The sequence below is a fragment of the Lutra lutra genome, chromosome 9 (assembly GCF_902655055.1).
Source record: "Lutra lutra chromosome 9, mLutLut1.2, whole genome shotgun sequence".
Lineage (NCBI taxonomy): Eukaryota > Metazoa > Chordata > Mammalia > Carnivora > Mustelidae > Lutra > Lutra lutra.
The window spans coordinates 143,806,426-143,833,845 of NC_062286.1; the positions used below are offsets into that span (position 1 = coordinate 143,806,426).

The 27,420-nt window shown below is 65.0% G+C and overlaps 3 protein-coding genes across 19 annotated transcripts; 1 reads left to right on the forward strand and 2 right to left on the reverse strand.

The window, feature by feature from the left end:
* Positions 1-3,957: 3,957 nt before the first annotated feature.
* Positions 3,958-15,811, reverse strand: UCKL1 (uridine-cytidine kinase 1 like 1). 9 transcript variants are annotated; one of them, XM_047744319.1, is made up of 15 exons: positions 15,530-15,811; positions 9,810-9,997; positions 9,488-9,594; positions 9,203-9,373; positions 9,046-9,117; positions 7,911-8,100; positions 7,762-7,823; positions 5,965-5,984; positions 5,276-5,374; positions 5,113-5,206; positions 4,953-5,015; positions 4,731-4,853; positions 4,502-4,609; positions 4,274-4,430; positions 3,958-4,189 (listed from the first exon to the last, which is right to left on the reverse strand). In XM_047744319.1, exons 1-15 carry the CDS (start codon positions 15,640-15,642, stop codon positions 4,110-4,112), a joined length of 1,647 nt encoding a protein of 548 aa, XP_047600275.1. In that variant the 5' UTR covers positions 15,643-15,811; the 3' UTR covers positions 3,958-4,109. The 9 variants fall into 9 exon arrangements, with proteins under 9 accessions (XP_047600275.1, XP_047600276.1, XP_047600273.1 ...); XM_047744320.1 differs by lacking the exon at positions 5,965-5,984 and adding an exon at positions 7,064-7,080; XM_047744317.1 differs by having other exon boundaries at positions 9,810-10,000.
* On the forward strand, positions 12,525-15,939 carry LOC125108475 (uncharacterized). 4 transcript variants are annotated; one of them, XM_047744329.1, is made up of 4 exons: positions 12,525-12,664; positions 13,469-13,585; positions 14,105-14,208; positions 14,244-15,939. In XM_047744329.1, exons 1-4 carry the CDS (start codon positions 12,657-12,659, stop codon positions 14,660-14,662), a joined length of 648 nt encoding a protein of 215 aa, XP_047600285.1. In that variant the 5' UTR covers positions 12,525-12,656; the 3' UTR covers positions 14,663-15,939. The 4 variants fall into 4 exon arrangements, 3 of the variants coding, with proteins under 3 accessions (XP_047600285.1, XP_047600283.1, XP_047600284.1); XM_047744327.1 differs by having other exon boundaries at positions 12,583-12,664; positions 13,278-13,585; positions 13,964-14,208; XR_007129922.1 differs by having other exon boundaries at positions 14,020-15,939.
* ZNF512B (zinc finger protein 512B) lies at positions 15,901-26,866 on the reverse strand. 6 transcript variants are annotated; one of them, XM_047744315.1, is made up of 18 exons: positions 26,464-26,568; positions 24,780-24,905; positions 24,319-24,461; positions 23,844-23,972; positions 23,457-23,728; positions 23,067-23,357; positions 22,758-22,984; positions 22,573-22,644; positions 22,327-22,473; positions 22,038-22,162; positions 21,874-21,966; positions 21,573-21,671; positions 21,320-21,490; positions 20,977-21,171; positions 20,631-20,732; positions 20,286-20,348; positions 19,725-19,823; positions 15,901-19,474 (listed from the first exon to the last, which is right to left on the reverse strand). In XM_047744315.1, exons 2-18 carry the CDS (start codon positions 24,901-24,903, stop codon positions 19,223-19,225), a joined length of 2,604 nt encoding a protein of 867 aa, XP_047600271.1. In that variant the 5' UTR covers positions 24,904-24,905; positions 26,464-26,568; the 3' UTR covers positions 15,901-19,222. The 6 variants fall into 6 exon arrangements, with proteins under 6 accessions (XP_047600271.1, XP_047600269.1, XP_047600268.1 ...); XM_047744313.1 differs by having other exon boundaries at positions 23,067-23,376; positions 23,443-23,728; XM_047744312.1 differs by having other exon boundaries at positions 23,067-23,374; positions 23,411-23,728.
* Positions 26,867-27,420: the final 554 nt, after the last annotated feature.

Below are 27,420 nucleotides of genomic sequence, written 5' to 3' on the forward strand. Positions count from 1 at the left end.
GCATCAAAGCACTAAGAATGATGTAAGAAGCACCTTGAAAGGAGCCCTTCGTCTGGGACACACGAAGTAGTTGTGACTCGGAATCTCCATGAAGGAGAGAAAGGCGGGTGATGTAGAACTGCCGGCCATCCCCACGCCCCGCCCCAGTGCCCCCTCCTGCGGCTGCCACCAGCCTGCCAGTGTGGGCATCCGCAGATCTCGTTCCTGATTTTATGAGTCTAGCCTGAAGGTGCCTCCGGGTGCTGGGCCGGTGGGAGCTTTCATTCGGGGTGGGGGTTTCTCCAGGCGCCCGCAGCGAGGCCTGGTCTGGTTCCGCTCATTTCCGGGCCCCGGGGGCGTCGTCATCCGAGGGACTGAGGGCAGATGCTTGCCGCCCCTGCTCACGGAGGACATGCGCCTTCAGGTCTTCGCTGCTGACCAGAGCTGTGCTAACCCCGGGGGTGCCGCAGGCTGCCCTCAGCGGCTGCGCTGTCCGCCCCCGGGGAGGCCCCTCTGCCCTCCTCGCCTCTTCGCAGGCGTTCCCTGTGGGGTTCTCGCAGCGACAGGGAGGTCGCCAAGCCCTCATGCCGGCCATTCCCGGTGGTGGGCGGCGGGACCTCGCTCCTCCCCCTGACCCAGGGCCGCGTCTTGTATCCCTGACCTAAGGGACTGTGGGCCAATGGCGGGGTGGGGGTGCGGCTCAATGGCAGTTCCCGGAGATTCCCAAAGTCCTCTACCCCACGGCCAGTCTCGGAACTCTGGGCTCCTGGTGAAGGTCGTGGTCGCCATGTGCGGACGGGGGTCTAGGTGCGCGGCCCCCTCCCTCTCCGCACCGCCGGTGAGGAGCGCGACCTGGGAGCCGCGGGCCACCTCGAGCCTCGCGGGGCAGGAGTTGGGGCGCGGGGGGCGTGGCCTCCAGGAGAGGCGGTGGCGGGGGGGGGGGGGGGAGTTGCCCAGCGCGCGTCTCCCCCTCCCCCGTCACCATTTGAAATCACTTAGGACACGAGCTGGAAGCGGCTTGCAGGGCGCGCCTGGGGACCCAGGGCTCAACGCGGCCACGGTAGCCACCCCTCGGGAGACCCACGCACAGCCCCGGGGGGCCCCCCGGGCACCAAAGACCAGTGCCGGCAGGACGCGGGGGGCGGCCCGCTAGGTCTGGAGGGGTCCCCGGCCGGAGCCGGAGGGGAAGGCCCCGGCGGGAAGGACCCTCCAAGTCCCGGACACCGGGCTCTCTCCGGCTTCAGAGGGATCCCCTGCTCCTACTCAGACCCTGCTCTGCGCCCCGGTTCCCTCGCCCTCCGTACAACTCCGGGGGTCTCCGAGGCCGCGGTCCCCTCCACCCCTGCGCGCTCGCTCCCACGCGGGCCCCTCGGTCCAGGATGAAGGTGCTCGGCCGGGCCGGGCCGGGACGGGGTCGGGGTCGGGGGCGCGGTAGGGGGCGGGGACATCCGGGAGGGGCGGGGCCGGCGCTAGCTCCACGCGGCCCCGCGCCAGCCCCGGCGGTTCTTGGGCCCCCGCTGGAAGTGGGGTGGTGACCAGAGGAGCCTGAGGACGGGAGCCAGGCCCACCGGCCCGCAAGCGACCCCTGATGCGTCGCTGGAGGTAGGTGCAGCTCAGCCCCAGCCCTTCCTCTGGCCCCGGCATGTGGCGGTCGGAGAGTGGGTCCCTGTGCGCCTCCATGTGCAAATTACCCCTTTCCTGCTCTTCTAACCCAAGCCCAGCCCCAGTCCACCCGCTCACCCCTGCCCTGCCCCTTCGCATCTCAGAATCTGCTCAGACCAAACCTCCAGCCCCTCCGGACTGAGCCTCGAAGTCCCCAGCCTCCCGCCCTCTGGCCCTCTGCTCGGGGTCCATGCTGGAGCACTTGGGGACTAGGAACTCAGGTATCTTCCAGCGTGTGTCCGGACTCCAGGCGGCCCGCTGAGGCCCCAGGAGGGGTGGAGTCCTTCCCCTGGCCATACCAGCCCCAGCCCCTACTGACAGCCTGCATGGCCTGCCCCACTTGGCATGACAACCGTATGTCCCCAGCGCCGGGTCTGGGGCCCCATCTCCTGGCAGGGGCGCACCCCAAGCTTCACTTTCCGCCTTGTGGCAGCCGCTGCTGGGGTAGGGGTAGCACCTCACAGACTGACGAACCTGAGATTGACCCTGGAGACACCATTCTCAGGCTGGCCAGTCCTGGAGGCACTACCCAGGGACGGCAGGCAAAGCCCTCAGCAGGCCGGTGTGTTGTGGGAGCTTCTGGACCAGTGTCTAGGGTGGGCTCCAGGTCTGCACCCCACCCACCTCTTCCCCTACCCCTGAGGCTATGTCCAGGTTGTAGCTCTGTCTTCCCAGCTCCCCTCAACTGCTCCCCCAGGTGCCTGCCCCACCCCTCCCCCAACCCCCAGCGAGTAGCCAGAGTTCCCCAGGGATGGGCTTGTCCACCCCTGGAGGGCCACGCCTAAGCCTTCTCCCCACGCTGCAGTCCCTCGATGTGTCCAGTAAGCTGTGTTGGGTGTCCCCAGGGGAGTCTTGGATCTTGCTTCCGGGCCTGTCTCTGGGACTAAGAGGCTCCCAGGGGCCAGAGGAATTGCCCCCTCCTTTCATAGGCACCTGGAAGACCCTCTCCCAGCGCTGTTTGGAGAGTGACCCACTTCTGCCACCGCCGCAGCGGCCTAGCAGGAAATGGGCTCAACAGGTCCCCTAGCCTGTGGCCTAGCCTCCCCCAGTTGCCTCAGATGAGCGGCCCAGAGCCTGAGGGGGCAGGTCCTCTGATTCAGGCTTCTTGCCTCCCCATTCTGCCCTGGCCCCGGTGTTGTCCTCCCCCAGAGGTAGTGGCTGAGTTGGGGGAGGGCCTCTGTGCCACAGCACGTGAGACCTGTGCCTGGTGCTTGTTCATGCACGTGCATCTGTGGGTTTGGGTTATTCTTAGGGAGCTGGTCGGCCCCTGGCTAGACTCTGGGGAGGTCCCCAAGGCATGATCCAGACGCCCCCCCACCCCCACCCCCTGCCGCTCCTCAGTAACTGTTCCTTATCCGGAAGACTTGGCTTGACAGGAAGCCATCTTCCCAGCCTCAGGGTCCCAGCACCTCTCCTAAGCCGGTCAGGCCAGGCTCCCAGCACACAGCACCAGGACAGAGGGAACGGGGGTTCTGGAATGTGGGGGAGGGGTCCACTCACCAGCTGCGGCCTCTGGGCCTTGTGTGGGTGGATTCTCTGCCCCCGGCGTCTGGCCACCCCTTGGACAAGCCTCCTGCCTATGTCTGCCTGCCCTTGGCCTGGCCCCCACCCGGTGACTTCCTGTCCCCGCCCCCACAAGCTTTTCCATGACATGGCCTTTGTTGGGGTGTGGGGGCGTGCAAGGAGACCAGAAGGGCGGGAAAGAGGCAAGACCCAGGTCTGGACGACAGAGGGGTAGGGAGGCTGGACTGCCTACTCCCAGCAGCCCGGAGGTCTGCACCATGCACAAACCCCCACCCCGCGGCAGATCTGCCACAGACAGGCTGTCTGGGGGGAGCTGCAGAAGCAACGAAGGCAGAGCTGGAGGTGGGTTTCTGGCCCTGAACGGTACGGCTGGCCCGCGGACACTGTGTGGCCATCTCCCCTGCAAGTGAGGCTCCTGCCAGCAGCAGGGACCAACGTGCCACTCCCTCCTACGGCCGCCCACATGCTGATTTCCGCTGGGCTCCCGTACTGTGCAAACTCGCGGTGGGGGCAGGGGTGGTGGGGGGCTGCAGAGGGGCCCATCTAGCAGAACCAGGAGCTGTGGGCCCCAGCTCTACCCCCCTAAATACTGACACTGAGCCCAGACTGTAGGGAAAGCCCAGTGCGGGAGCAGGAACATAAGTTCTACGCCGGGTAAGGAGAGGTTCTGAACGGGCTCCTCAATTCCCTCCCTCCCCGTGGTGGCCCTGCAGCCTGGGCGCTGGGGCTACTCCACGAGCCCAGGTCTCAGGCAGGACAGCACCCGAGTGCCCCCAGCTAACCAGGCACCGATTCCTTTTCCCAAACTTTATTTTATAAAATGTATAGAGTAAGTTACAGCGGTAACATCCTTCTTAATTAAAATAACTCAGGACATCCCTACACACAGGGCCCCGAGGCAGAAGGGCCCGGTGGTGGCAAGGCAGGAAGGCTCAGGCGGGCAGCTAGCTCGCGGAGGCCACTTCCTCTTCATCACTGCCATCGGGCGCCGCGTCCGTCCCAAAGTAGCGGTCACCGAAGTTACCTGGGGAAAGAAGGAGACCCTTGTGGTGGGGACTCAGGCCCAGCAGGCCGTCAGGCACCACTGCTCAGCCCTGGGCAGCCTCACCAATGCCAGGGATGATGCGGAAAAGGTCGTTGACGCGCTTGTCCACCGCCGTGGTGATGATTCTCACTCGTGGGAACGCGTAGGCCACAGAGTGGACTCCCATCTCTGCCATGAGCAGCGACAGCAGGAAGATCTTGTCCTCCGGAACGTCATGGTCCTGCGCCCGAAGGGGTCGGTCAATGCCGACCCAGGCCTCCCCCCCGACCCCGCGGCCCCACGGCCACTCACCAGGAGCACGCGCACCGCCATCATGGCCGCTGCGCCCGTGGACACGGTGCAGTCCGTCAGGATGACGTGGTCGTCGCTGATGTCCTTGGGCAGCCGCAGGTAGTGGAGCTGTGGGGCGCCGAGTCAGAGCCGGCCCAAACCTGGGCTGCCCCCTTCCTCTCCCCTCGGTCCTCACCCGGGCCGCTCGCGCCCCCCAGGCTCCCCGAGGCCCCGCAGCCCCGCCCCGAACCTCCGGCTCCCCGGTGAGTTGGTTGGTCTGGATGAGGATGGTCCCTATGCGCACGTCTTTGCACACGGCCCGCAGCGCCGGCTCCATGGTCTCGCCCGCACGCAGGATGGACACGCCAGTGATCTGGGGGCCCGCACGTGGGGGTAGCTGAGCTGGCCCGACCGCCCACCTCCCCGGCAGCCCCACCTCCACCCCATCCCTGGGCTGCGCCCCAGCGGGTACCTGCTTCCCCGCGTAGCACTTGCCCGCGTAGTCCTGCCCCTGCGGGGTCTGCACGACGCAGTCCTGCGCAGAGGGCGTGGGGGTACTGCTGAGCGCGGGGAGCCGCCCCCCCCCCCCGCCTTCCCCCGCCCAGGACCCCCGCCCCACAGCCCGTCCGCACCTGGAAGGGCAGGAAGGAGAGCGCGTGCTCAATGAGCAGCCGCATCAGCCGCTTGGAGTAGAAGATGAACTCGTCGCGGCTGGTCTCCTTGTCCCTGCGGGACGCGTGGGTTAAGCGGGGGCGCGGGCCGCCGGGGCCCCCTCGCCTCGCACCGGGCCCTCACCTGATGATGGTGTGCATGCCCCGCACCTGCGGCGTGCTCTTGAGGACACTCAGCGTCTGGGGCAGGGGGTGGCACTGGTGCGCCGAGGCCAGCGCGGCCCTGGGAACGCAAATTGGTTGGGGACTCAAGAAGGGGTGTCGCCTCCCAAAGCCCCGTCCTCCCACCCCGGACACTGTGTGTGGGGGCGGGGCGCACGTGATGGGGACAGTGAGGTGTGCAGGTGGGGGCCGCCGCCTCCCTGTGGCTGCTCTGGAGGGCGGGCCCCAACCCGAGTACCCCGGCCAGGCGAAGGCCGAGCAGAGCGGCTGACCGTCAGGGAAAGCGAGGGGCTGCGCTGCGAGCCTCCCCTCCCAGCCCAGAGCCCCTCCTGCGCTTGCTCGGAGAAAGCCAAAGGGGACCAGGCAGCGGGAGCGCGAAGGAACCCCAGCCCCCACGATGGGCGGCTGGTCCTCAACCCCAGAACTTGTCTCTCGGGAAGAGCTGAGCTTCGGGGCCAAGCCTCGTCCTGACCCTTCCCCTCCAGGGGATGCGTGGCCCCTTCACAGGAGACGCGGGCAGATCCGGCCCCCTCCGGGGTGGAGCGGGCGGGGCGGGGCGGAGGGGGCGGGGCAGGGGCGAGCGGGAGCAGCACCCCCCGCCCCCCAGCGCACACAGCACAGCAGCACAACCAGCGCGCACTCTGTCCTCACATATCCCAGCGCAGCTTCCTCTGCTCGCCAGGTGAAGAGTGTGTTCAGGGAGGGAACAGGGCAGGAAACCCAAGGGTTTACAAAGAGGAGGAAAAGAACAAAGAGAAAAAGACCGTTTAGCAAGGGAGCGAGTCCCCGGGGCCACCAGCTGGCCTGAGAGCGAGAAGAGGCAGGTGGCAGGGTGACAGGGAAACCCGGGAGGCTTTGCCCACACCCCGCTGCCGGGCCCCACTTCCCGCCCACCAGTCCCACTTCCTGGGCTGGCCAGACCGTGGAAAAGAGCCCGCCGCGTTTACGTGCTTTTTTCAAGTTTGCCACCCTGGAAACTTGACGCTCACGACAAAGGCTTCCCAGGGGGCCTGGCAGGGCGAGCCCTGCAGGTGCCTCAGTCTGGATGAAAGCCCAGCGGTGACTCATGCAAGGGCAGCACGCTTCAGGGGCCGTTCCCAATGCACCCGCTCCAGGGCTCTCAAGCATGAACGGGGCTCTCCTGGTGCTCCCGATTCCACAGAAAGCCCAGGCTAAAGGCAGGTCACTAGTGCGGGGCACTCTGTGAGGTGGGCGCTCCATCCTCTCTCTCCTGGGGCATCCAGAGCTCCCCCCTGGCTCTCAGGGCCAGCGTGATAAGGGGGTCGGGGCTGGGGCCTCACCACCTGGGGGCATCCAGACTGGAGCCTAAGGTCAGGCAGAGGACCCTCTGACTGCTGAGGGACATGCCTTTGAGCACTAACCTGGGGGGCCCAGCAGCGCTGGCTCGGGACAGTGATGCCCTCTGGCGGCAGACCCCATGCAACCAGCCCCCTATGTGGGGGACAGGCCTCCAGAGAGGTCTGACCAGCATAGGGTCAGGGCACTGTGTGAGCCGGGGCAAGTGCCTTAACCTCTCTGTGCCTTTGTTTCCTCAGCTACCAGCAAAGACAGACAAAAGCAGGGTGGGGGCCACCAAGCCATCCTTTCTCTGCCTAGGGCAGGGCTGCCCCCGGGAATGGGCGTGACACCAGAGGACCCTCCCACCTGCCCAGGTGACACCCCAAATTCCGAGCTGCCTGTGGATGCTGGAAGTGCCTCCGGCTGTGCAGACGGGTTTGGGAAGTCTTACCTGACACTGAGCTCACGCTGCGGCAGCAACACAGGGAGACACAAGGGAATGGGGGGGGGGCGTGTCAGTGGCGGCAGCACAGCTCCCCTCGCAGTCACCGGACAGCACAGCCCGTTGCCACTGTGCGCCTCGACCCGCCAGGCCCACCCACCCGGGAAAGGACCTGCCTCAGTCCTCAGGGACAGTCCCGGGTAGCCGCCCGCCACAGGAGGATGCCCACTCCTATGGCCCGTAGCCTGGGCACCCTCTGGACTGGGCATGACGAGCCTGGGCTCCTGGGGCCCCGCTCCTCAGGCCTCCAGCACCCCCTTATGAAGCCAAGGGGCAGGACCCTTGGCAAGCCCAGGGCACGTAACTTCAGCTTGGGGCAACCCTCCTGGAGCGCCCTGGATGTGGAACTCAGTGCTAAAACCCCAAAGTCCCCTGAAGCTTTGGGAGGGACAGGAGTGCACCCTTCCACTCAAGGCCCAGCTCAGGCCAGGAGACCCAGAAGGCACCCCACGCGGTCTCTGGCCCACACAGAGGGCTGGGGCGGAGTGAGCAGGCCTGGGGCACCGGACGCCGGAACAGGGCAAAGGACAATGGACACACAGGGGCAGGAGGGCAGACGGCTGTGAGAGCGGCAGCAGGGGAGTCGGGGAGCAGGGAGAGGGGCTTGGGGGCTGCAGGGGCCTGAGGGCCTGGCCCGGCGGGCTCACCTCCTCCAGCTGGCTGTGCATGTGCTGCACGATCAAGTCGATGGCCACCGTGTTCCCACTCCCTGGGACAGGACGGGCAAGGAGGGTCAGGCAGGGGACCGAGGCCCCTCCTGCCCACACTCCCAACGCAGGCAGGTGTGCAGGCTCACCCCAGGGCACCACGATGTCGGCCACGCGCATCGTGGGCTGGATGTACTGGTCGAAGGCAGGTTTGACAAACTTGTTGTACTGCTTTATGACACCCTCAATGTCCCGGCCACGCTCACTGATGTCCCGGCGCAGCCGCCGCACCAGACGGATGTCGGAGTCTGTGTCCACAAAGATCTTCATGTCCAGGAGCTGGACAGGGACAGCGAGGTGCTGAGCAGAGCGTGGCGCCGACCTGGGACCAAGCCAGACCAGGGGCAGCTTGCAGGTCCGGCCGGCAGTGTGCACAGGTGTGCGGAACTCGGTGGGGGCGGGCCACTGCCCACCGGGCTTCAGTCAAGGGCACTGGACGGACCCTGGCTGCACAGGCGGGATGGAGCCAGCCGCATTTCTGTGGGGCGCCAGCTGTCCACATGCCCTTGCACGTGCCAGGGCCCAGGGACTTGTCCCCTCCCCGCCTCCCCCACCATAGCGCTTGGGCTTGGAGAGTTGCTTGGTAGTCAACAAGGTTCCCTGAGCCTGAGCCCAAACTTACTGGCCTCAGAACTACAAGGAACAAGGACCAAAGCACAGGCCTCCCTCCTGGTTCTCAGTGGGGGTGGCAGAGGCCGCCACCCACCGCAGGGCCTGACGGGAAGGATGCTGCTGTGTGCGCCTCTCAGGGGTCCGAAGGCAGACACAGGAGGCTGCCTCCATCCCAGGCAAGAGCACACACGTGCATGCCAATGTGGACCAGCACCCACTGTGCCAAGGTCACCTCAGCAACTGCATGGGACCGAGAGCCACCGAGGAGCCTCACACAAGAGGGTGAGTGAGCATGAGAAGAGGTCGAGGCACTGGCCCAGGGCTGTGTACCCACAGCTGAGAGTGAGCCCTCCGCAGGCCGCCAACCCCACCAAGGGCATTTCAATGTCTGTGGGAGCGGTGGGTCTGTTCCAACCAGTGTCATCGACCCACTCTCCCAAGAGCAGCTGTTCCCCACCCAACACACAGTGACTGCACCACCGGGATGGGACAGAGCAAGCAGCTTGGCCTGCTAGGAGGAGGCAAATTTAGGGTCAGAACCACAGAGAAGCAGGGAGCTGAGCAGGGACGGACATTCCCAGCAAGACCATGAGCCTTGAGCCCCGTCCTCACCTCCAGCAACGCCTTGTCAGCAAAGGCCATGATGCCCTCGAAGATAATCACGTTTGCACCGTACAGTGTTTTCTGCAAAGGGATCGTGCAGCCGGTCACCCGCTGTGCCTGCCGTGCTCCCAGGCGGGCACGCACAGCCCCAGCCCATGAGGCCTACCCAGTCCTTCTTCCGGCTGTGGGTGGTGAAGTCGTAGACGGGCACCTTGACACTCTTGCCCTGCTTCAGCTTCTTGAGGGTGGACACGATGAGGTCAAAGTCAAAGGCGTCTGGATGGTCGAAGTTGAAGTTGTTGTGGGCGGCCTGTTCCTGCTGCTGTGTGGTCAGCACCTGCGGCAGGAGGGATCAGGGGCTCCATGCGCCTCTCCACACCATGCCAGAGACTGGGGTGGGGCCTCCAGGCCCTCCGTGGGCGTGGCCTGCACTCACAGGCACGCTCCTCACCTTGTAGAAGGAGTCCATGGACAGCAAGACCACCCAGGGCACGTCGAGGGCCTCAATGATCATCCTGGCCACAGTTGTCTTCCCGGAGGCACTGCCACCTCCCAGGCCTGCGGAAAGGGGCAGAGTGACCCTGAGCAAGAGCAGCAGGGCCAGCCCCTAGCCTGGCTCCAGGGGTGCCCCCCCACACGCCTACACTCTGCCTGCAGCATCCCCAACCCCCCCGCTCCTCCCCTGCTCTCCACGACGGCGCCCAGGGGACCCGAGGCAGCTCAGGTCAGCAGCACCGCGCTCGGGCACTCGGTGCAGGCCCCGCCTTGCTCACCAATGGCAAAGGCCTCCTTGGACTGTGTGCCGTGCTCGTTGTACCAGGGCGGCCGGCCGGCTGTGTAGATGGTGCGCTTGCTGGTGCGCAGCAGGGGCGGCTCCGACTTGCACTGGCTGGTGGTGCGCTTCCGGGGTGAGCGCCTGCTGCCCACGGGCGGGAGGAGCCTGTCCAAGGATTCCGCGCTACTGCTGCAGAGGAGAGGACATGCCTGCCTCTGCCCCAGGGCCAGCCACGCTGCCATCCCCCGGGGCCCATCCCTGACGCAGGCACTCGGGCACTGTCAAGTAGGGCGGAGTCCATGGGGCTGGGGGGTTGCGAAGGAAAGCCGCCTGCAGCCCATCCACGGGGCTCCTGGCCTGGGCTGGTCACTGTCCACACACGTTCAGAGGGACAGCAAATGGCATTAGGGGAAATGAGGGCCATCCAGGGCCTGGCCCCTCAGAGGACGAGGGGCACCGCAGGGCCAGTCAGGACCCCGTCGAGGACTGTGTTCCCTCCCACAACACTCTCCGGAAGACCCAACCCCTGCCACCCTGTGGGGCGCACAGGGAGAGGCTCCCAGACAGACAGACTGCTGACAGGAGAGCCGAGCGGGCTGGTGGAGGCCATGGGTGCAGGAGAGAGACCCTGGGCTGGGAGACCCGCGGAGCAGCCCCTGCTTCCTGCTGTCCTGCACCCTGCAGACCAAGAAGGCACAAGTGTCCAGGAGCCACGACCAGAAAACCCCACCTGGCAGAGGCACGGGCAGCATCTGGGCCCTGCTCCTGCCTGTGCCGTGCCCCCCGTGCCCAGTGACAGGCTGACGTCCAAGTCAGTTCACAAGGGGCACGGTGTGACTGCTGGCCCAACGCCTCAGTCCCAACAGGGACAGCTCTGGGGAGGCTCAGTCTGGCCGAGCAGCCCAGTGGGGAGCGAGCATCTGCGAGATGCCTGCTTCAGTCTGTGCTGACGGGCTTGGTCACGAAAGCCTGCTGTGAAGACGGACGCGGCCAGAACAAGCTGGAGACAAGGCACTCGTGGCCCCCGCACAAGAGAGGGGCTGGGCTGGCTCAAGCGTCCCCTCGCCGACCCGCTCCGCAGGCTTCAGAGCTCGCGGGCTCCCCTGCACACACCTTCGTGTGAGTGTGCGAGCAGGACGGGACACACAGAAAAAGACACCAACACGACCGCCGCGCAACGAGGATTTGGGATCCTGCCACCTTGAATGTCTTATAAGCACACACCAAGCCCGGGACACCCAGCAGTGCGAGGCCACAGGGGCCAGGATCCCGCCCACAAGGCGATATCAGCCAGCCGAGGGCCATGGGAGGGTCTTCCTGCATCTGGATGGGCCCGGGCATCTCCACCTCGGGAACGCTGATGTTCCCGCTGCACAGACCTCCCAGAGTCCCAGATGTTTCCGAGGGCGAGGAGGACGGTGTGCCTGTGTGTCGGGGGGTAGGAGGCAGTGGAAGGAATTTGTTAAAGCTGAAGGTGGGACAGGTCACAGCAGCAGCACCTGAGAGACTGGAGGACAACTGCAGCCAAGTCCCAGCAGTAAGACACCAGGCATCACGGGACAGAGCCACGTGGCACCATCCCGGGGGACAGACGACACAGGGCTGTCGTGGCTCCGTGTTGTCAGGACAGCAACAGACGTAATTAGCCAGTCTGCGTGCTCGGGGTCACCTGTGCAGCTCTGGGGTCAGGCACTGCCACCCAGCAGTGTGGGGGGGACTCTGCCCAGCATGGAGCCGCCCCAGGGGTGCCCCCACATTCCTGCTCAGTTAAGCCAGAGATGAACACGGCAGGGGTGGGGGCAGGAGGGAACGCGCAGGGGCGTCTCCAGGCACTGGAAACACTCCTCTAACAACACAGGGCCTGCAGGCCTCGGGGCTCCCCAAGGCACTGTCCTCCTGACGGCGACAGGAGAGCTCCACGGTGGCCCTGGAGGTGATGGGGGGCAGAAAACTAAGTCCAGCCTCCCGCCCCCCCCCCCCCCCCCGTGCCTTCTGGGAGAAAACTCTAATCTGGAAAACCTGGCTTGCAAAGGAGGAGGGCCTCAGTGCTCACAAGTCCCTCACAACCGGGCCGGCCGGCCGCGCAGTCTGCCATGGGCCCTGCTCCCATCCCCTGCTTCTCACCCCAGGGCAGTGGCCCGGCCTCTCCAACAGGAAACTCTGAATCCTTATTTGTGAGTGTTGCTTGTCCTACTGAGGTAATGACGGCCACGACCACTGACGACTTCTGAGGCTCCTGCTGCCAACAGCCCCGGGCAGACACTGTCCCCGGGAAGAGAGCCCATGCGCCAGGAAGAGCGGAAAGTAGGCCAGAGCAAGCTTTGCCAGAAACCCGCCCCATCTGGGGCGTGGGATGGGTCTGAAGGTATCAGGCTGGGTATGCAGCCAAGCCCAGCTCCACTGCCTTTTCCAAAGCCCCGTCTCTCTCTGGGAACGAGGGAGGAAGCCTCGCTGTGACCTCAGAGCAAGCCTCACCCCATTTTCTCAGCGACACGACCTTGGAAATGGGAATGTCGCACCCAAGATCTCCTTTCCCAATCCACAGATGGACGACGTGCGTCTGGTTACAGTGACAAGAGGTAATTTCAAACCAAAGGATTACGAGCCACAACGGACAGAGACTCACCTGTAACAGACAGCCCCAAGCAAAACGAGCCCCTCCTAGGGCCCAGCCCAGCCCTCCAGAGCGCCCACCCGGCCTGTCTCCTCCTGTCGATTAGACACGTGACGCACGGGCTGCGAGCGGCCCAGACACAGCAGAGGCAGCTTCGCCACAGCCACGGGAGACCACACACCTGCCACTCACCTGCCTTCTGCTCCAAGGGCCCAGCACCCCGAGATCCTGATGCCAGGGTAAGCTGGGGGGCTGCTCATGTCTGGGTCACGGGACAGCAGACAGCAGGGTGATGCCAGGTGTGTACAGGAACACCTCCACTGTGTCCCTCAGACCCACAGGAGCCCCCCAGGACAGCTTAGGGGCCACCTGAACTGTCCCCCCATGGGTGGGCAGGCGGCACGGCAGATGAGGAGCTAGGGTACGGGCTGCAACCGCCACCTCAGAGGCTGAGGCCACAGGCATTAAGAGGCTCACCCGGCTGGGGGCTGGGAGCTCTCCTGGTATTAATAGCACTGACCCTGCTGGAAAGAACACAGCCGTGGGGCCCTGGCCGAGCTCAGGCCAGCCCTGGGTGTGAACTGCCCCTTCTGTGCGCCTGCGGGTATACTGCTGGCCCAGGCTTGCTGGGGACCGCGGTGCACCTCCCCCAGAACACCGGGGAAAGACTCTCCAGACCCCAGGCCGGCTTGGGACTGTAGAACCAACCCCCTCCCACCACCCTCAGCGCAACCGGGAAACCTTGCGGACTGTCAGGGCTGAGCCCTGCGTCACACCCTCGGTCCCAAGGTCCCTTCTAGAGGCAGAAATGCATCTGAAACTCTAGCAGCCCGACCCGCTCCTCCCCTCCAGGGGCAGGCTCCAGCTGGTCCCCAAGGCCACGTGGAGCTCAGCGTTCAGCCCAGCCCGGGGACACAGCCAGTCTCCAGCCGGGCAGCCGGAGGCAGAATGGGTTCAGCTTGTGGATGTAGGGTTCAGCCAAAGCGTCTTTACTGCCGTGTGCAAAGGGGTCTGCGTCCCTAAGTCCCTGCCCTCCTTTCCAGCTTTCCTCCTAACAACACGGAGGCTCAGGGAAGAGAAAATTCCATGTGGGGTTCGCACACCCAAAGAGGGGCCACTCCTGGAAGCTGCCTCAGGAGCAGCCTCTCCTGGCCACCCAGGTAAGAAGGGTGAGTCTGCCTCCCTGCCCAGAGGCACTTGGAACAGGACAGAACTCTCCATCTTTGCCCACAAGACACACGGGCAGGGGCCGGCCCCCACTTCGGAGGTGGGAGCTGTCCCGGGCAGGGCTGCAGAGTTGGCCACTGGTGCCCGACGCCCTGCCCGGCTTTAGGGAAGTTTGCTGGATGAGTGAAAATGAGGCCAGAGGGAGGAGGGAGGCGCTGATCCACTGGGCCCCGGCCCCAGGAACCCCAGACTAGCTCAGGGACAGAGAGGTATCAGGGCTTTCTCAGGGCAGATGAAGAACTTAGGGGGCTGAAACGGGCTCCAGAGACTTGCACGGCCCCTCCCCCACCACCCTGGAAACCTGCCTGCAGAAACGCTTGATCCTGCGTTTTGGATGGGTCCAGTCGGCCTCCCTCCACTCCCACAGCTTCAGACCCATCTCCACCTGGACTGCACCAGGAGACTGCCTGAGGGGCTCACCGTCCTCACCAAAATGCTCACTTATCTACCAGCATGTCCAGTGCTAAGGTGTCCGAGGTCCCTGACCCTCTGGAGGAGCAAACAGACAAAACACAACGGCAAGGCGGACAGACCACACGGATGCAGCCGCCATCGTGTGCACGGAGAAGCTGGAATGACGGTCAGGGGCACGGGCACATACACCGGGATGCCGACCGGACCAGCTCTGGGGCCAGCGGGGGGCGTGCGGGGCCTGTGGGGCAGCGCTCAGGATACCAGCATTGGGGAATAACCGTGACGCCCAGAGGCAGTGCCAGGACAGACCCCCTCGGGCCTCTGGAGAAGCACGCCAGAGTCTACACGTGCCGCTGCTGGGCCCTGGCTCCCTTCCTCCGACCTCTGGCTCTCTGGGCACCATGAGGGGCACCTGTGCCCACTACCTGGCTCCGCACACGGGGCGGGGCCCCGACGGCAGCGGCCACCAGCCCATGTCTTCAGGGAGTGCTTCTCTCAAGAGCGCCTCCGGCCTTGCCCTCTCCCATCTCGGGCTAACTCAGACTCTTCGAGCCGCTCAGGTCTGCGAGACTCAGCCACCCCGTGCCACCGTCTAGTCGCTCTTCGCTGGGAAGGTGTGCACCTCCTCTGGGCGGCTCCTGGAGAACGGCCAGTGCAGCGGCCTCGGTCCTCTCCCTGCTGACACAGCGGCCCCCCAGCCCCCAGACCATCCTGGAGGAGCCCAGGCACGCAGCATTTCTGCCTCGAAGAGATCCTCCAGTCCCCGGCGGCGGGAGGCCTGCGGTGGAACCACCGCTCCCTCGGACCGCCCACCCTGTGGCTGTCGCCAAGCCTTCCTCCAGGGGCAGTTCCCACCCAGAAGGAAGGAGCCAGCCCTCAAGGCTGGGGGGCTGCCCCTGCTGCACGGAGCAGGAGCCCGCTTCCTCTGGGCCTCTTCCACTTCCCCGGCTGGGGTGACGGACGGGGTGACGGGCGGCTCCGGCCCCGCTCCGCCCTCCCACTCCAGGCTCGTGCAGAGCCTCCACCGAGCCTCGAGGCGCGGCCCCACGGGGTGGGGGGCAGGCCGAAGGGACCCCGGATTCGCCAGCCCTGGGCTCGGGCCTGGGGCAGAGCGGAGGCAGGGCCTGTCCCCCTCGGAGCGTCAGGTCACGCTCCCGCCCCTCGGGACCGACACCGCAGGCGACCTCCGGAGAAGCCGCTCTATCCGCAGGCCTGACCGCGAGCGCGAGCCCCCGGGGCGCGGCGGTGCACGCTCGGTGTCACCGCCCGGCCGGGCCCCCGGGGACCCTCCCACCGCGGGCGCCCGCCGCCCTCGCGCGCCCAGACCCCCGCCGGCCGCGGCCGCCCCTGCCCGCCGGCCAGCGCCCCACGGCCCCACGGCGGCTCACGGCGCCTCCCCCGCCCGCGGCGGACGCGAGGGGGCGTGCGCGGCCCCCAGCCCGAGCTCAGCGCGCCGCGCCTACCGGTCCTCGCACGCGGTCTCGCTCCTCTCCGGCGGCCGGTCGGGCCCGTCTCCGGCCGCAGCGGGCGCCGGAGGCAAACGGGGCGCGTCGGCAGAGACCGGGGGCGCCGCCATGGAGCTCGGAGGCCTTGCCGCAGGCTGCCGGCCGCAGGGCGGGGCTCTGGGGCCGGCCGCACTGGCCTTCGGGAGTCGTAGTTCAGGGCTTTGTGCTACGCATTGGCTGGCGCGCCCCGCAAACTACAAGTCCCACAAGGCCGTACGACTCTGCATGCCGGGACTCGTAGTCCGGCCTCACGCGCCCGGGGCGGGCGTCCTCCGCGGGGAAGGATTCCCACCCCGAGCCTGACCACAAACTCAGCCGCACAAAGCCTCTGGAAAAAAATCAATAAACATTTATTTGATACAGTCATATTTAATACATACAGTTGATGGCCCACCCCCGCACCACTTGCGGCCGGGGAGGCGGGGACGAGGACCGGGGACAAGATGGTCACAAGGCGGGCAGGGCCCGAGCTCACCGTCGAAACATCTTGCAAATAAACACTTTGTAGATAGAATATATATGTATATATATGGTTACAAGTGATAGCTGGAACCTCTCTTTCAAAATGCACTTATGTACGGAGAACTGTCATTAAAAAACCCAAACCAAGAAACCCAAAACACAGGGATGTGTGGCCGCCGGCCCAGAGGCGCTGGCCAGGCCCCCTGAACCCCAGGCCTCCAGGGCAAGCCACCTGGGGCCCACCGACCTGGACACGCCGGGACAGCCCTGCCCTCCATGGGCCAGGGTGCCCCTGTTCTCTCCCTTCTGATCCAGAGGGACAGGAAGGGGGACACAGCTGGGTCACTGGTCACAACAGGAATACACCCTCATCTGCCTTTGCACAAGCAAACCAACGTGCACCCTGCTTCTGTGTTAAGTGTCAGCCCCTTGAGTCAGCCCCTTCCTGTTCTCAGGGCAGGGTGGGGAGGGGGTGGGCTGGGCCAGAGGTAGATCTTCAGAAAGGGACCTGGCATTGTGCCCTGGGCTTCAGTCTTGGGCAGGGTCCATGCCTACCATGCCCCCCCGGGGGGGGGGGTGTCTGCCACTCCAGTCCCTCTCACTGAAGGTGTCAATCAAGGCCAGGTGGTTACCTGGGAATTCCCACCAGAGTGGGAGATGGGCAGATCCTGCTGAGCCCCGCCACCCCGGGGCTCTGCCACTTTTGGAGGCGGGCTCTGCTGATCAGCTCACCACTGCCACTCACCAGAGCATGGGAAGCAGGAAAGGAAGAAGGGAGAGGGGTCCGACCCAACAGCCACATTTGGCAGCAGCTCCCCACACCCACTTTAAAGACAAAGAAGGGGGTTAAAGTGCTAAACATCAAGTTACCCAGGACCCCACCTCCTCCCACGCGTCACAGCTGGGTTCCCAAAACAGTGACCATCTGTGGACCCAGGGGGTGACCTGGAAACTCACCCCCTAGCAAAAAACCAGCCCCCCACTCCCCAAGGGCCAAGTACCTGAGAGGCTGGGGTGGGTGGCTGTCCCCAGCATAGATGTTGAGGTCCAACCTCCTCCAGCCATTGGTGACAAGGACAAAATGCACCTAGGGCTCCTGGCAGCCCTTGCATCCCCTCCCTGCCCCAGGCTGCCCCTGCAGTGGCTGCCTGACCCCACGTCTGCCCCCACCAGCTGTATACCATAGTGACACCCAGGAACACGGGAAAGAAAACCCTTCTGCCCACGCAGTTCAAAGCCCTGCCCAAGCTGCCCGCCCCTGACCTTTGACACTGATCACACCTGCCAGCCCAGACCTCGCCCTTTAATCAAATCAAGGTGTGTGTGATTGGGGGTTAGTCCATGTCTCTACACCCCCTCCCTAGCACATCAGGCCAGGGTTGCCCAAGTCAGAGCCTTTGGGCCACAGGAAGAAGCTGGACACAGGCAGCACGATGGACCCCAAAGGCCCCCCGGAACCTGTCTCCCTACTGCAGAGCTAGGAGAGCTGAGCCCGACTGGGAGCTCCTCCTCTCCTGGGACTAGATGAGGACAGGAGCTGGGGGTCGGGGGGCAGAGAGGTGCCCAGTAAGCACTGGCTCCCTGAGCAGGGGAGAGACACCCCCTTAGCCCCCGGATCTACCGTCGGCACCAGGAAACCCTTAGCACCAAAATGTCAGATTGTTGTGTTTTTGTATAAAAAACAGAATTAAAAAAAGGTTGTTACTTGTCACAGCAACAAGACTGGCATCCACTACACCCAGGAGACACACGCACACGGGCAAATATCAAAATTCACATCGTCCAGGATCGGCCAGACCGAGCCCTCAGCCCACCCCCACCCCCCAGTGGGAAACAGCCTCTGTCTAAACCCAGTGGCTCTGAGTACCCTCCTCCTCCCTACAATGCCAAAGCTGGAAGGTGGGGCCCAGGGAGGAAACCAGAGGCAGTGTGGCCACCAATTCTGGGTGCCCTGAACTCCAGCCTGAACCCTGGTCAACCTGCAGACCTCGCCATCCCCTTTGGGGCCCAACACAGAGCTGCAGAGCTGCCACCAACACAACGTGACCTTGGCCGAGCTCCTTCCCTGGCCTTCAGCTCTCACATCAAAAGACCACACAACCAGAAACAAAAGGGCAGGTAAAAAACGGGGAAAGGGACTCCCACGGGAGCCTAGCCACAAGCCAACCCAGACCAGCAGACAGAAGGCTGATTCCCACAGGGATTACTCCTCAAAGTTGGGCCCCACTTCCACACCCCACATGCCTGTGGGCCCCAGATTGACCTCAGAGCTTAGACTGGCCCATCCCTAACCCATTGGACTGCCCCAACCTAGACCAGTGGTGTTGGCGAAGCTGGAGATCGGAGGCAAAGCTGTGCCCCATGTGGCCCCCTCACCCGCTGCCCATGCAGTCCTGCAGGTCAGACCAGAACCCCCCCTCACCCCACGCAAGGAGCACCCATGAAGCCGGGATGGCAGAGAGTCCCCTCCATTAAGGGGGCCACCTCCACCCACCAAGACAGACAGGGGCCAGCAGCACCGGGGCCTGAGCACAGCAAAGGGTTGCGGGGGAAGGGGAGCTGGAGAGGTAGAGAACAGAAGCAGAGGAACCAAAGGCGGAAGGACAAGGGAGGCCACACTGGGGCAAGCTGTCAGGTCAGCACGGTAGCAGTCAGACTCAGGGTCTGTCCTGGGAGGTAGCTGGGGGTCCTGGGGTCCAGTGTCGGGTAGAGAGGTGAGACTGCTCAGGTGCCCTCATCAGCCCAGAACCATGGGTCTCCGACAACCCCCAAGGCCTGGGCCTGAGAAAGCAGATGGGCACAGAGCTCCCGTGGTGAAGGCCGTCTGCCTGCCCCGCGTTGACCCGTGGCCCTGGGCCTGAGCTGCGGACCCTCCTCCTGCCCCTCCAGGGCCCCCGGCTCCACCTGGCCCACAAACGTCCCTCCACGCTATCGTACTTCTGCTGCCCCTGCGGGTCATCCCCCGAGGGACCCCACCCCTGTGTGCCCTACGCAGCCTGCACAGGGGAAGGGCCACCTTCAGGAAGGAGAGAGGGACTGGCTGCCTCCGCTGGACAGATGACTAGGCGGGGGTGGGGGGTGGAGAACTGGAGGGCAGGACGTGCTGGAGCTGGCTACCCCCACCCTCGAAAGAGTAGACTTGGCGTCCAGTGTGGGGACCAGGCCCCACCCGCCGGCCAGCCACCACGCTCACTTCTCAGGAGCCTTGCTGGCTCCCACCTTCCGGCCAGTGGAGCCCCGGGCCCCCTTGTCTCTGCCTCCTGGGGGCCAGTCATCCCGACGGGGGGGCATCTTGGGTGCGGGCTCCTCGGGGGTCCGCTCCTTGGGCTTTCGGCCTCGCTTCTTCCCGCCTGCCAGACTCTTCTTCTCCTCCTTCTTGGGCGCCAGGGAGTCCTGGCTCCTGTGTTTGGGAAGTGGGTCTGCCGAAGTACGAAACCAGTTCTGGAAAGAGAAACAGCACAAATGCAGAGCCTGTGACAGGAGGGTGCCCAGCCCTGGGCAGGGCAGGCCGCGGCGCTAGGGTGGCTGGTGGGCACAGCTCCTGCCCAAAGGGGCACCTCCTGCCCCGGATGCGGGGGAGGGGCACCCAAACATCTCTGCTCCTCCAGGGAAGCAGGGGGGCCGCCACCACCGCCCCTCCCCCAGCCTGGCCCAGGCCCTGCAGGCACAGCAGGGCTTCGGCCCATCCCACCTCCGCGTGGGTCTTGAGGATGTGGTACTTGACGCCACTCTCAGAGCTGAACTCCTTCGGACACAGCAGACAGCAATACTTCCCCACCAGGTGGTCTCCCTGCAAGGCAAGGATAGGCCGGCCCCCAGAGATTGGACCCCGCTCCCAACCCCTGAAGACCAGAAGCTCCAGATGGCTTCAGGGACCCTGGAGTTGCCCCCACTAAGAGAAGGGAAGGGATGTAGAGAGTATGGGAAGAGGCAGGTGCCCCAGGGAAGGGTTGCAGCCTTTGCCTGAGGGCCCCTCGCCTCAAGCCCAGGTCAAGGTGCCCGTTACACCTTGGAGTAGGTGTAGACATGGAGCCCCTATGGGCAGAACAACTGGGAGTGGACTGACTCACGGACAGGGCTGGAGAACCCTGGGCCAGGTTGGCCATCAGGCACTGGCCAGTCCCTGGGCTCCCGGAGGAGGAGGAGGCTGCCCCGTGGGGGCAGGGTCACACTCACAAGGTGTTCGGACCTCTAGGGGCTGGCTGGGAGTGCCGAGCACCACGTCACCCTGAGAAAGGGCCTGGAAACCGACCTTGCTGCAGCTGGCGAGATGGGCCTTAAGTCCGGACACACTGGAGTAGATGGCTTCGCAGCACTGGGGACAGGAGGCAACCATGGGAGAGGGCCTCCCAGCAGATGCCCCCACACAAGCACACATGCACCCCTTGCCCAGGGGACACGGGGCTCCTCTGGGGAAGCACGGGGCTTGACCCCAGGAATCTGTGGGTATGGGCAGGTGGAACCTCTCCACCTAAGGACCCTGCAGGGGCCCAGGGACCACAGGTAAACCACCTTGGAGGGCCTCTACCCAGGGCCACACCTGGGCTCTTTGTCCTTGAATCCCATGTCCCAACCCCACAAGCCTGCCCCAACTCACATCATTGGGGCAGTTCACATGGCCTTTCTCCTTGACTTCATTCTTCCACGCCTCTAGCAGCTGGGGGTTGAGCGTGGGGAGGCCGGGCCGAGTGTAGTTGAGCTGTAAACACAGGTGTACACTGTGGTGAGCCCCGCACGCCTGGGACAGGGGTTCCTGAGTGCCAGCCCAGAGCTGGCCCAGATACCCAAGCTGTTCAGAGGACCTCAACTGTGCCCTCCACAAATGGGAGGCCAATACCCCAGTTGGCCAATACCCCAGATCACGGGCAGGGCTGTCACAGGGGACCCGGAGCTCCGTCACATCCTGCTTGGAGATGGGGGTTGGGGGCCCGGTGGCCGCTCACCCGGGCAGTCTCAGGTACCAGATCGTCCTTCACCCGCCGCTTGGTCCAGTCCCGAGCCAGTTCGTCCTCTGCGATCTCCTGCAGGTGGAACACGGCCACCTGGGCAGACGTGCGGCGGACGCGGCCGCTGGGGGTCCGCTCGACCCCCAGCAGGTCCTCTGTCTCAGGGGGCTTGTCCTCAGGCTCCTCAGGTGGCTGTAGCGCAGGGAGGCTGGGGTGAGCCATGGGCCTGTGGGCCACGCGTGGCAAACACAGAGGCCCCGTGGTCCCACGCTCGCAAGTTCTCGTGCACGCCGCCCCCCCCACCCCCACACAAGGGAGGAGCCGACAGGGGACTGCTCACCGGGGCCGTGTGCTCTGAGCGCATGTGGTAATCGTGCCCAGCCTTGGAGCGGTAGGTCTTTCCGCAGTGGGTGCAGGGGAAGGAGGGGCTGTCCACCTCACAGGGCGGCTTCCCGCAGCGTCGCTGGTGGTACTGGTAGCCCATGAGGCTGGAGAAGGCAGCCCCGCAGCCCTGCAGTCAGGTGAGGGTAAGCGTCCGGAGGGAGGCTGGGCCTCGTCCCACACATGCACCCCACCCCCGCTGTCCCACTGACCTCCTGGGGGCAGCGCAGCCTCCCCATCTGCTTCAGCACCTTGCGCAACCGCTCACGCTCCTCCTGCTCGCTCCCCTCCGAGGCCTCGGCGTCCGAGGGCTGGGGGGCAGGCCCAGCCTTAATATCCCCCCCCAAGGCCCCAGTCCCTGCCCAGGGGTCAGGGCCACCGATGCCCACGGTCAGGCACGGGGACCACTGAGCTCTGTGGCCCCGTGGCTATGAGCGGCCAGCAGGCAGGGTTGGGGGCGGGGGGTGGGCTGGGACGGACGTGGAGGCCAGTGATCGGCGGGCCCGGGCGTACCTTGGCGCTGTGCTCTGCCATGGTGTGGTAGTTGAGGCCGGCCTTCGACTTGAACTGTTTCCGGCAGTGCTGACACTTGAGAGCGTCCTGCAGCTGCAGACACATCCCTGCCGTGAGACATGCACTCTGAGCGCTCCCCGCCCGGGACCCCAGAGTGGCCTTACCTTCTGACACACTTCCATGTGCTTCTTGAGCCCCACGAGGGTCTTTCGGGTGACCACGTTGCAGGTGGGGCAGATGGCCTCCCCCCGTTCATGGATGGCCCGCTGCCACTGCTCCTCAGGGCCACCTGTGGGGCAGGGCCAGGGCCTCAGGGACTGGTGGGGGCTCCCGGACGCCCTGGATGCCAAGCACAGGACCCACGGTCCACGCTCAGCCCCCAGTCCCTGTGGTCCAGGATCTGCCCCAGAGTCGAGATCTGTCCTGGGCCCCGCCTCCCGGCAGCCCCCCCACCTGGAGCTGCGTGGGCCGCGGGGGCCGGCACGTCCTTGCTGACAGTGCTAGCGGGAGCCAGCACCTTCTTCCGCACGTCCTCGGGGCCCGGCCCCTCCTGCTTCTTGGCACGGTGCATGCGGGATTTGTCCTCTGCCTTGGCTAGGCCTGCGTGCGCACACACAGGAGAGGGCGGCTGTGAGCCACAGGTGCGGTCACACTTGTGTGTGCACCCAGGCCCAGATGCCCAACTGGCCACGGCCCTACCTTTGAGTCCGAAGGTCCCTGAGATGGATGGCTGCTCCCCCGTAAACTTCTTGGGCGTTTTCTGTTTCCTTCCTGACTCGGGGGAGAGAAGACAGGGGCCAAGGTTCTGGTCAAATAACCATTGGGAGGCCTGGGCCAGTCGATGGCCGCCCTACCCAGCCAATGCCCCCCGGCTCTCCTCTTACTGTGCTTTGAGCGTTCCGCTCCCTCTTCAGGTGGGGACATGGGGCCCGAGGCCCTCGGGGCTTCCTTGCTCCCCAAGAGCCTGCTGCCCAGAGAAAGGGGGCTGCCGCTGGGGTCTGTGCTCAGCGGGAAGGCCGAGCTGTGGCCCGTGGTGGAGGGGCCATACTCCCCGTTCTCCGGCCTCGCCTGCTTCGGCAGAATGGGGCACGCGTCTGGGCTGTCCGCTGCCCTGCAGGGAGCAGGCTTGTGAGGGGCAGGAGGGCCCCCTTTGGGCCCTGGTGCCACCTCCAACCCAGAAGGAGAGCCCGTACCTTTTCTTACCACTGCTCCTCCCTGTAGCTCGAGCTTTGTTCTCAGACTTGGTGAGCAGCACCATTTTGCAAGGTGGTGTGTGTCTGCTGATGGCAATGGGCCTGCTGACCGTCCCTGGCTTCGTGACTGGCACAGGTTTTGTAACCGTCACAAGCTTTGTCATTGGCACCGGTTTGTTGATGGCCACTGGTTTGGTCACCGGCACGGATTTGGTGACTGGCACTGGCCTATTGAGAGTCACTGGCTTGGTGACCGGCACAGGTTTGGTGACCGGCACAGATTTGGTGACCGGCACAGACTTGGTGACTGGTATGGGTTTGGTGACTGGTATGGGTTTGGTGACCGGCACAGATTTGGTGACCGGCACAGACTTGGTGACTGGTATGGGTTTGGTGACCGGCACAGGCCTGCTGACCGTCACCGGCTTGCTGATGCCGATGGGTTTGCTGACACCCACAGGTTTGCCAATAGTGACAGGTTTGCTCACTCCAATTGGCTTGCTGACCCCAACAGGCCGGCTGATGGTGACTGGCCGGCTCACTGGCCCAGGCAGGGGTCGGTCCGTGTGGTTCCAAATGCGGTGCTTCTCCAGCTGGGTCTTGGAGGTGAAGGCGGCCTCACAGAAGGGGCAGGGAAAGGTCAGCCTTTCTGGGATGGCACCCTGAAGGAAAAGGGCAGGCATGGCGGGGGCAGCCTGAGGCTACTGCCCACACACACCCTATGCAGGCAGGGCGGGTTCCAGGCCTCTTCCTCCTGCCTGCCCCATGGCCCCTTACCCCTTGGCACCGCTGGTAGTGGTACTTAAGCCCGTAGATGCTGGGGAATTCCAGCCAGCAGCCGGAGTTCGGACACTTCACCCTCGAGTGTGCCTTGAATTCGTCTTTCCACTGGTTCATGAGGGAGAGCTGGACATGGAAAAGGCGAGTGTGCTGACCCTTCAGCCAGCTGGGCCTCTGCCAAGCCAAGCCCCAGACCCAGCACCCTCCCCAGGCCTGCAGGGCAGACAGGCAGCAGGAGCCCCTCCAGCTCAGGACCGCAGCGAGATTCAGGCCACTCCGAGCAGCTACGGTTTACTGGACCAGCTCTCAAAGCCCCATGGATGTGGTCCACTAGGTCCCAGGCCACACCATGAAGCCTTAAAGCATGGAGCGACCCTCTGCCGCAGGTGGGGAGGGTTTGGGGCTGGATGCATGGCAAGCTGTGTGAGGCAGATCCCAGCACGAGTCCCACCCGGGCCTTCGGGGAGCTCACAGGAATGTCTCGGAGGGCCTGGTTCTCAGCTTTCGGACGCCCCTTCTTCTTTCCTTCGGTCCTGTCGCTGGCTGGACTTCCCGGGTCAAAGCATAGTGGGGCCTGGCTGGACACTGTCTGCCCACCCCGGGCCACCGGCATCCCTGCAACACATGATGTGCTGAGACCTGGAAGCTGTGCTTCCCACAGCCTTGCCTGCCACCCACGGGGCTGGTCAGGCCTGGAGTAAGCCCTGCTTCTCCCATGGTGAAGTGTGGGGAGTGGGAGATTGTGGTCATCCTAGGACAAGAATTTAGGGCCCCAGGCTGCCCCCACCCTGGGAAGGCCCTCAAGAGCCCAGGCAGCCCAGCTGAGTACCCAGGAGCTGGACCACTGGGGAGCTGGGAGCCAGTGAGGGATCCCACACCCAGGACTGGCTGCCTGTGATCACCTGGACTTGACCTTGGCCTGACCCCTCTTACCCAACTTTGGTGGGTCGTGTAGCACAGAAAGTCGGACCTCATTTCGGCCTCCATCCTTCCCAGGTCCACTTTTGGTGGACCCTGGGAGCCGGCGGCCTCCTCCAACGCAGAAGGGATCAGTCATCTCTGCACAGCAAGTGGACAGACCTGTGAGGCCTACCAGGCCCGGGTCAGGACTTGAAATGGGCTGGCCCTGAGCCCCGCCCCCAAACAGGCCCCTCTCTGGCTCAGGAGAGCAGTGCCTGCCCACCTGTGTATTTGGCCACTGGGAAAGTAGATGACGGAGGCTTCTGGTTTAGGGGAGGGGCTGCCCAGATGAGGTCCCCCCATGTTATCCAGGAGGCACAATCATCCTGGAAGCATCTAATCCTGACCCTCATCAGCTCCCACAGACTTTCCTTGTCCCCAGACACACAGTCCCAGAAAGTGCCAAGGATCACACCTGCTACTGGACTAGGGATGGTCCCTAGATAGGTGGAATGTTCAGGAGGAAAGAGGTGAAGAGCATCCCTCCCCAGGGCCAGTTATGACACCAGTACGGCTGCCAGCTCACATGCTGTGCTGGCCTAGGACCCTGGACACCTTCCTCCCCAGCCTCACCCAGACCGGAGGCAATGCCTCCCCACCTGGGGGGGCACCCCCCGATCCTTCTCTCCAGGACACAGATGGAAAATGGCCAAGATGGGCACTGAGGACCCCTAGCCTACTCCCTAAATTAGCAACTTCCCAAGGGGCGTGTGGGACAGATCAAAGACGGAGCACCCTATAAGCACCTGAGTCTGGTCCCCATGCCAGCCAAACCATCCCATCGACCCTCTTCTCAACCTTATCTCCAACAGGAATCCCTCAGCCAACCCTCTACCTGGCTGACCTCCTCCCCACCTCCCCACTTAAAAGCCTCTCTGGCCCCCACCTACAGGCCCACCAGTACCACTCCTCCAGAGACCACCAGCCTTTGGCCACAGCGAACACCTCACTGCCCAAGGCTGAGCCTCCATAGGCCCGTTTTGCTGGGGGACCCCATACCCTGAGAGCTGGGGGAAGGGACTCTGAGCTTAGGTCCTACTAGATCCTCCCATAGGGACACCCAAGGCCACAGGAAGGGGTTTGGGGACAGTTGCGTGGACAGGGGGCCCCTCCTCTGGCAGTTCCCAACTAACTTAGACCAGAGGAGATGGGGAAGAACTCCAGGCCTAGAGGGGATCCAAAGGCTGAGGTCAAGGTAAGGGCAGTCACTGCCCGCTACCTCCTAAGCCTGGGTGGAGGTACCGGTCTCCCCAGCCCTAAGCAAAGTTCTCTGAAGTCCTCACACGGAGACTTCTAAAGGACACCTGCCAGCATCCGATCACCCCAGCCCCTGATGACTCCAGCAGCCTGGGGTGGGGGTGCCTGCCAAGAACCCACTTTCCAGTTTCCAGCTTGGGTGGAGAATTCAGAGTTGGGGGCCTGGGGCCAGGGCTGCCCCAAAAGACAGACACCCTCTTTCTACCCAGGACCTGTCACTTGAACAACAGGAGGAAAAGGGATTCCACCCTGCCTCAGGGCCCGGCAGGGTCGCCAAGGTGGGACCCTCGCAGGGGGAGGGGCGCCACAAGCAACGCCGGCGCAGGACCGGGGCCCAGGCTGGGCGCACGGATGAGGCTGGCCAGGGAACGCACACCTGGAGGCCGGCCTTGCCACCCACCTGTCACCTGCGGCCCGGGTGTGGGGCTCCGGCCTGGCCCCAAAAGGGCCCGATCGCGGGCACGGGGGGGGGGGGGGGGGGGGGGGCGAAGGCAGTGAACCAAAATGGCGACTTTTTCTGGAGAAGGAGGAGGCAGGAGCGCGGCGCCGGCGCGGGGCGCGGCGCTGGGCGTGTGGGGGTGGGGTGGGGCGGGGGTGTCCGGGCGCGGCGGGGGGTGGTGGGCGGCGGGCGGGGGCTCCGGGCCCGGCACCCCCACACCGACCTGTGCGCGGGGTCAGGGTCGGGAACGCGGCCGAGCGAGGGCTGCCACGGGGTCCCGCCCGGGGCGCGGCCGGGGGCTTACCTGCGGCGCCCAGCGGGACGGCGGCCGGGGCGGGGGCCGGGGCCGGGGCGCTGGGCGCGGGGCGCGGGGTCCGGGCGGCGCAGGCTGCGCGCCGCGCTGCGCACATGCGCGCTCCCGCCCCTCCCACCTTTGACAGTTTTACTGTGGGGGGGAGGGGGCGAACTCTCGCGGTATTCCTGCGGCCTCTCCGCGACCGGGAGGAACAGCTGGGAGGGAGGGGGCCGGTCGGTCCGACCCCTCCCCCGGCCCCCGGCCGGGTGGCCGCGGTCGGCTGGGGCTCCAGTGCGAAGTGGCAAGTTATGCCGCCTCGTAGGGCAGGGGGCGTTTTTCAGGCAGTGGGGTAAACTGAGGCACTATAGGGGTGTTGGGAACTGCCCAAAGCTCCGGGTACCCGGACTGAAGCGAGCAGATGCCTCTAGGTGCTGGCTCTGGGAAGCTGCAGCCATGGAGACCACCGTCCTCTGGGAGCCGAACCCCTGGCCCTTGGGAGCCCTGCGGCTGCAGAGCAGAATCTGAGGGTCTTCCAACGAGCCCCGTGACCACCTCTGTCTGTGGCCACAGTCAGGGCTCCGCCCGGTTCCTAGCAGTGCTAGGCAGTTTGAGGCCATGGACCC

Coding starts and splice junctions, on each gene's coding strand:
- LOC125108475 (XM_047744327.1), top strand. Junction 13,586..13,963: donor AGCCTCTCCTGGCCACCCAG/GTAAGAAGGGTG, acceptor ACCTGCCTGCAG/AAACGCTTGATCCTGCGTTT. Junction 14,209..14,243: donor ACGGATGCAGCCGCCATCGT/GTGCACGGAGAA, acceptor GGTCAGGGGCAC/GGGCACATACACCGGGATGC.
- UCKL1 (XM_047744317.1), bottom strand. CDS start 15,642: ATGGCGGCGCCCCCGGTCTCTGCCGACGCGCCCCGTTTGCCTCCGGCG. Junction 5,016..5,112: donor TCTCCTTCCTGCCCTTCCAG/GTGCGGACGGGC, acceptor CCCTCTGCGCAG/GACTGCGTCGTGCAGACCCC. Junction 4,854..4,952: donor AGTGCTACGCGGGGAAGCAG/GTACCCGCTGGG, acceptor GCGGGCCCCCAG/ATCACTGGCGTGTCCATCCT.
- ZNF512B (XM_047744311.1), bottom strand. CDS start 24,903: ATGACTGATCCCTTCTGCGTTGGAGGAGGCCGCCGGCTCCCAGGGTCC. Junction 23,973..24,318: donor AGGCCCTCCGAGACATTCCT/GTGAGCTCCCCG, acceptor TTCCATGTCCAG/CTCTCCCTCATGAACCAGTG. Junction 19,475..19,724: donor TCCTCAAGACCCACGCGGAG/GTGGGATGGGCC, acceptor TTCTCTTTCCAG/AACTGGTTTCGTACTTCGGC.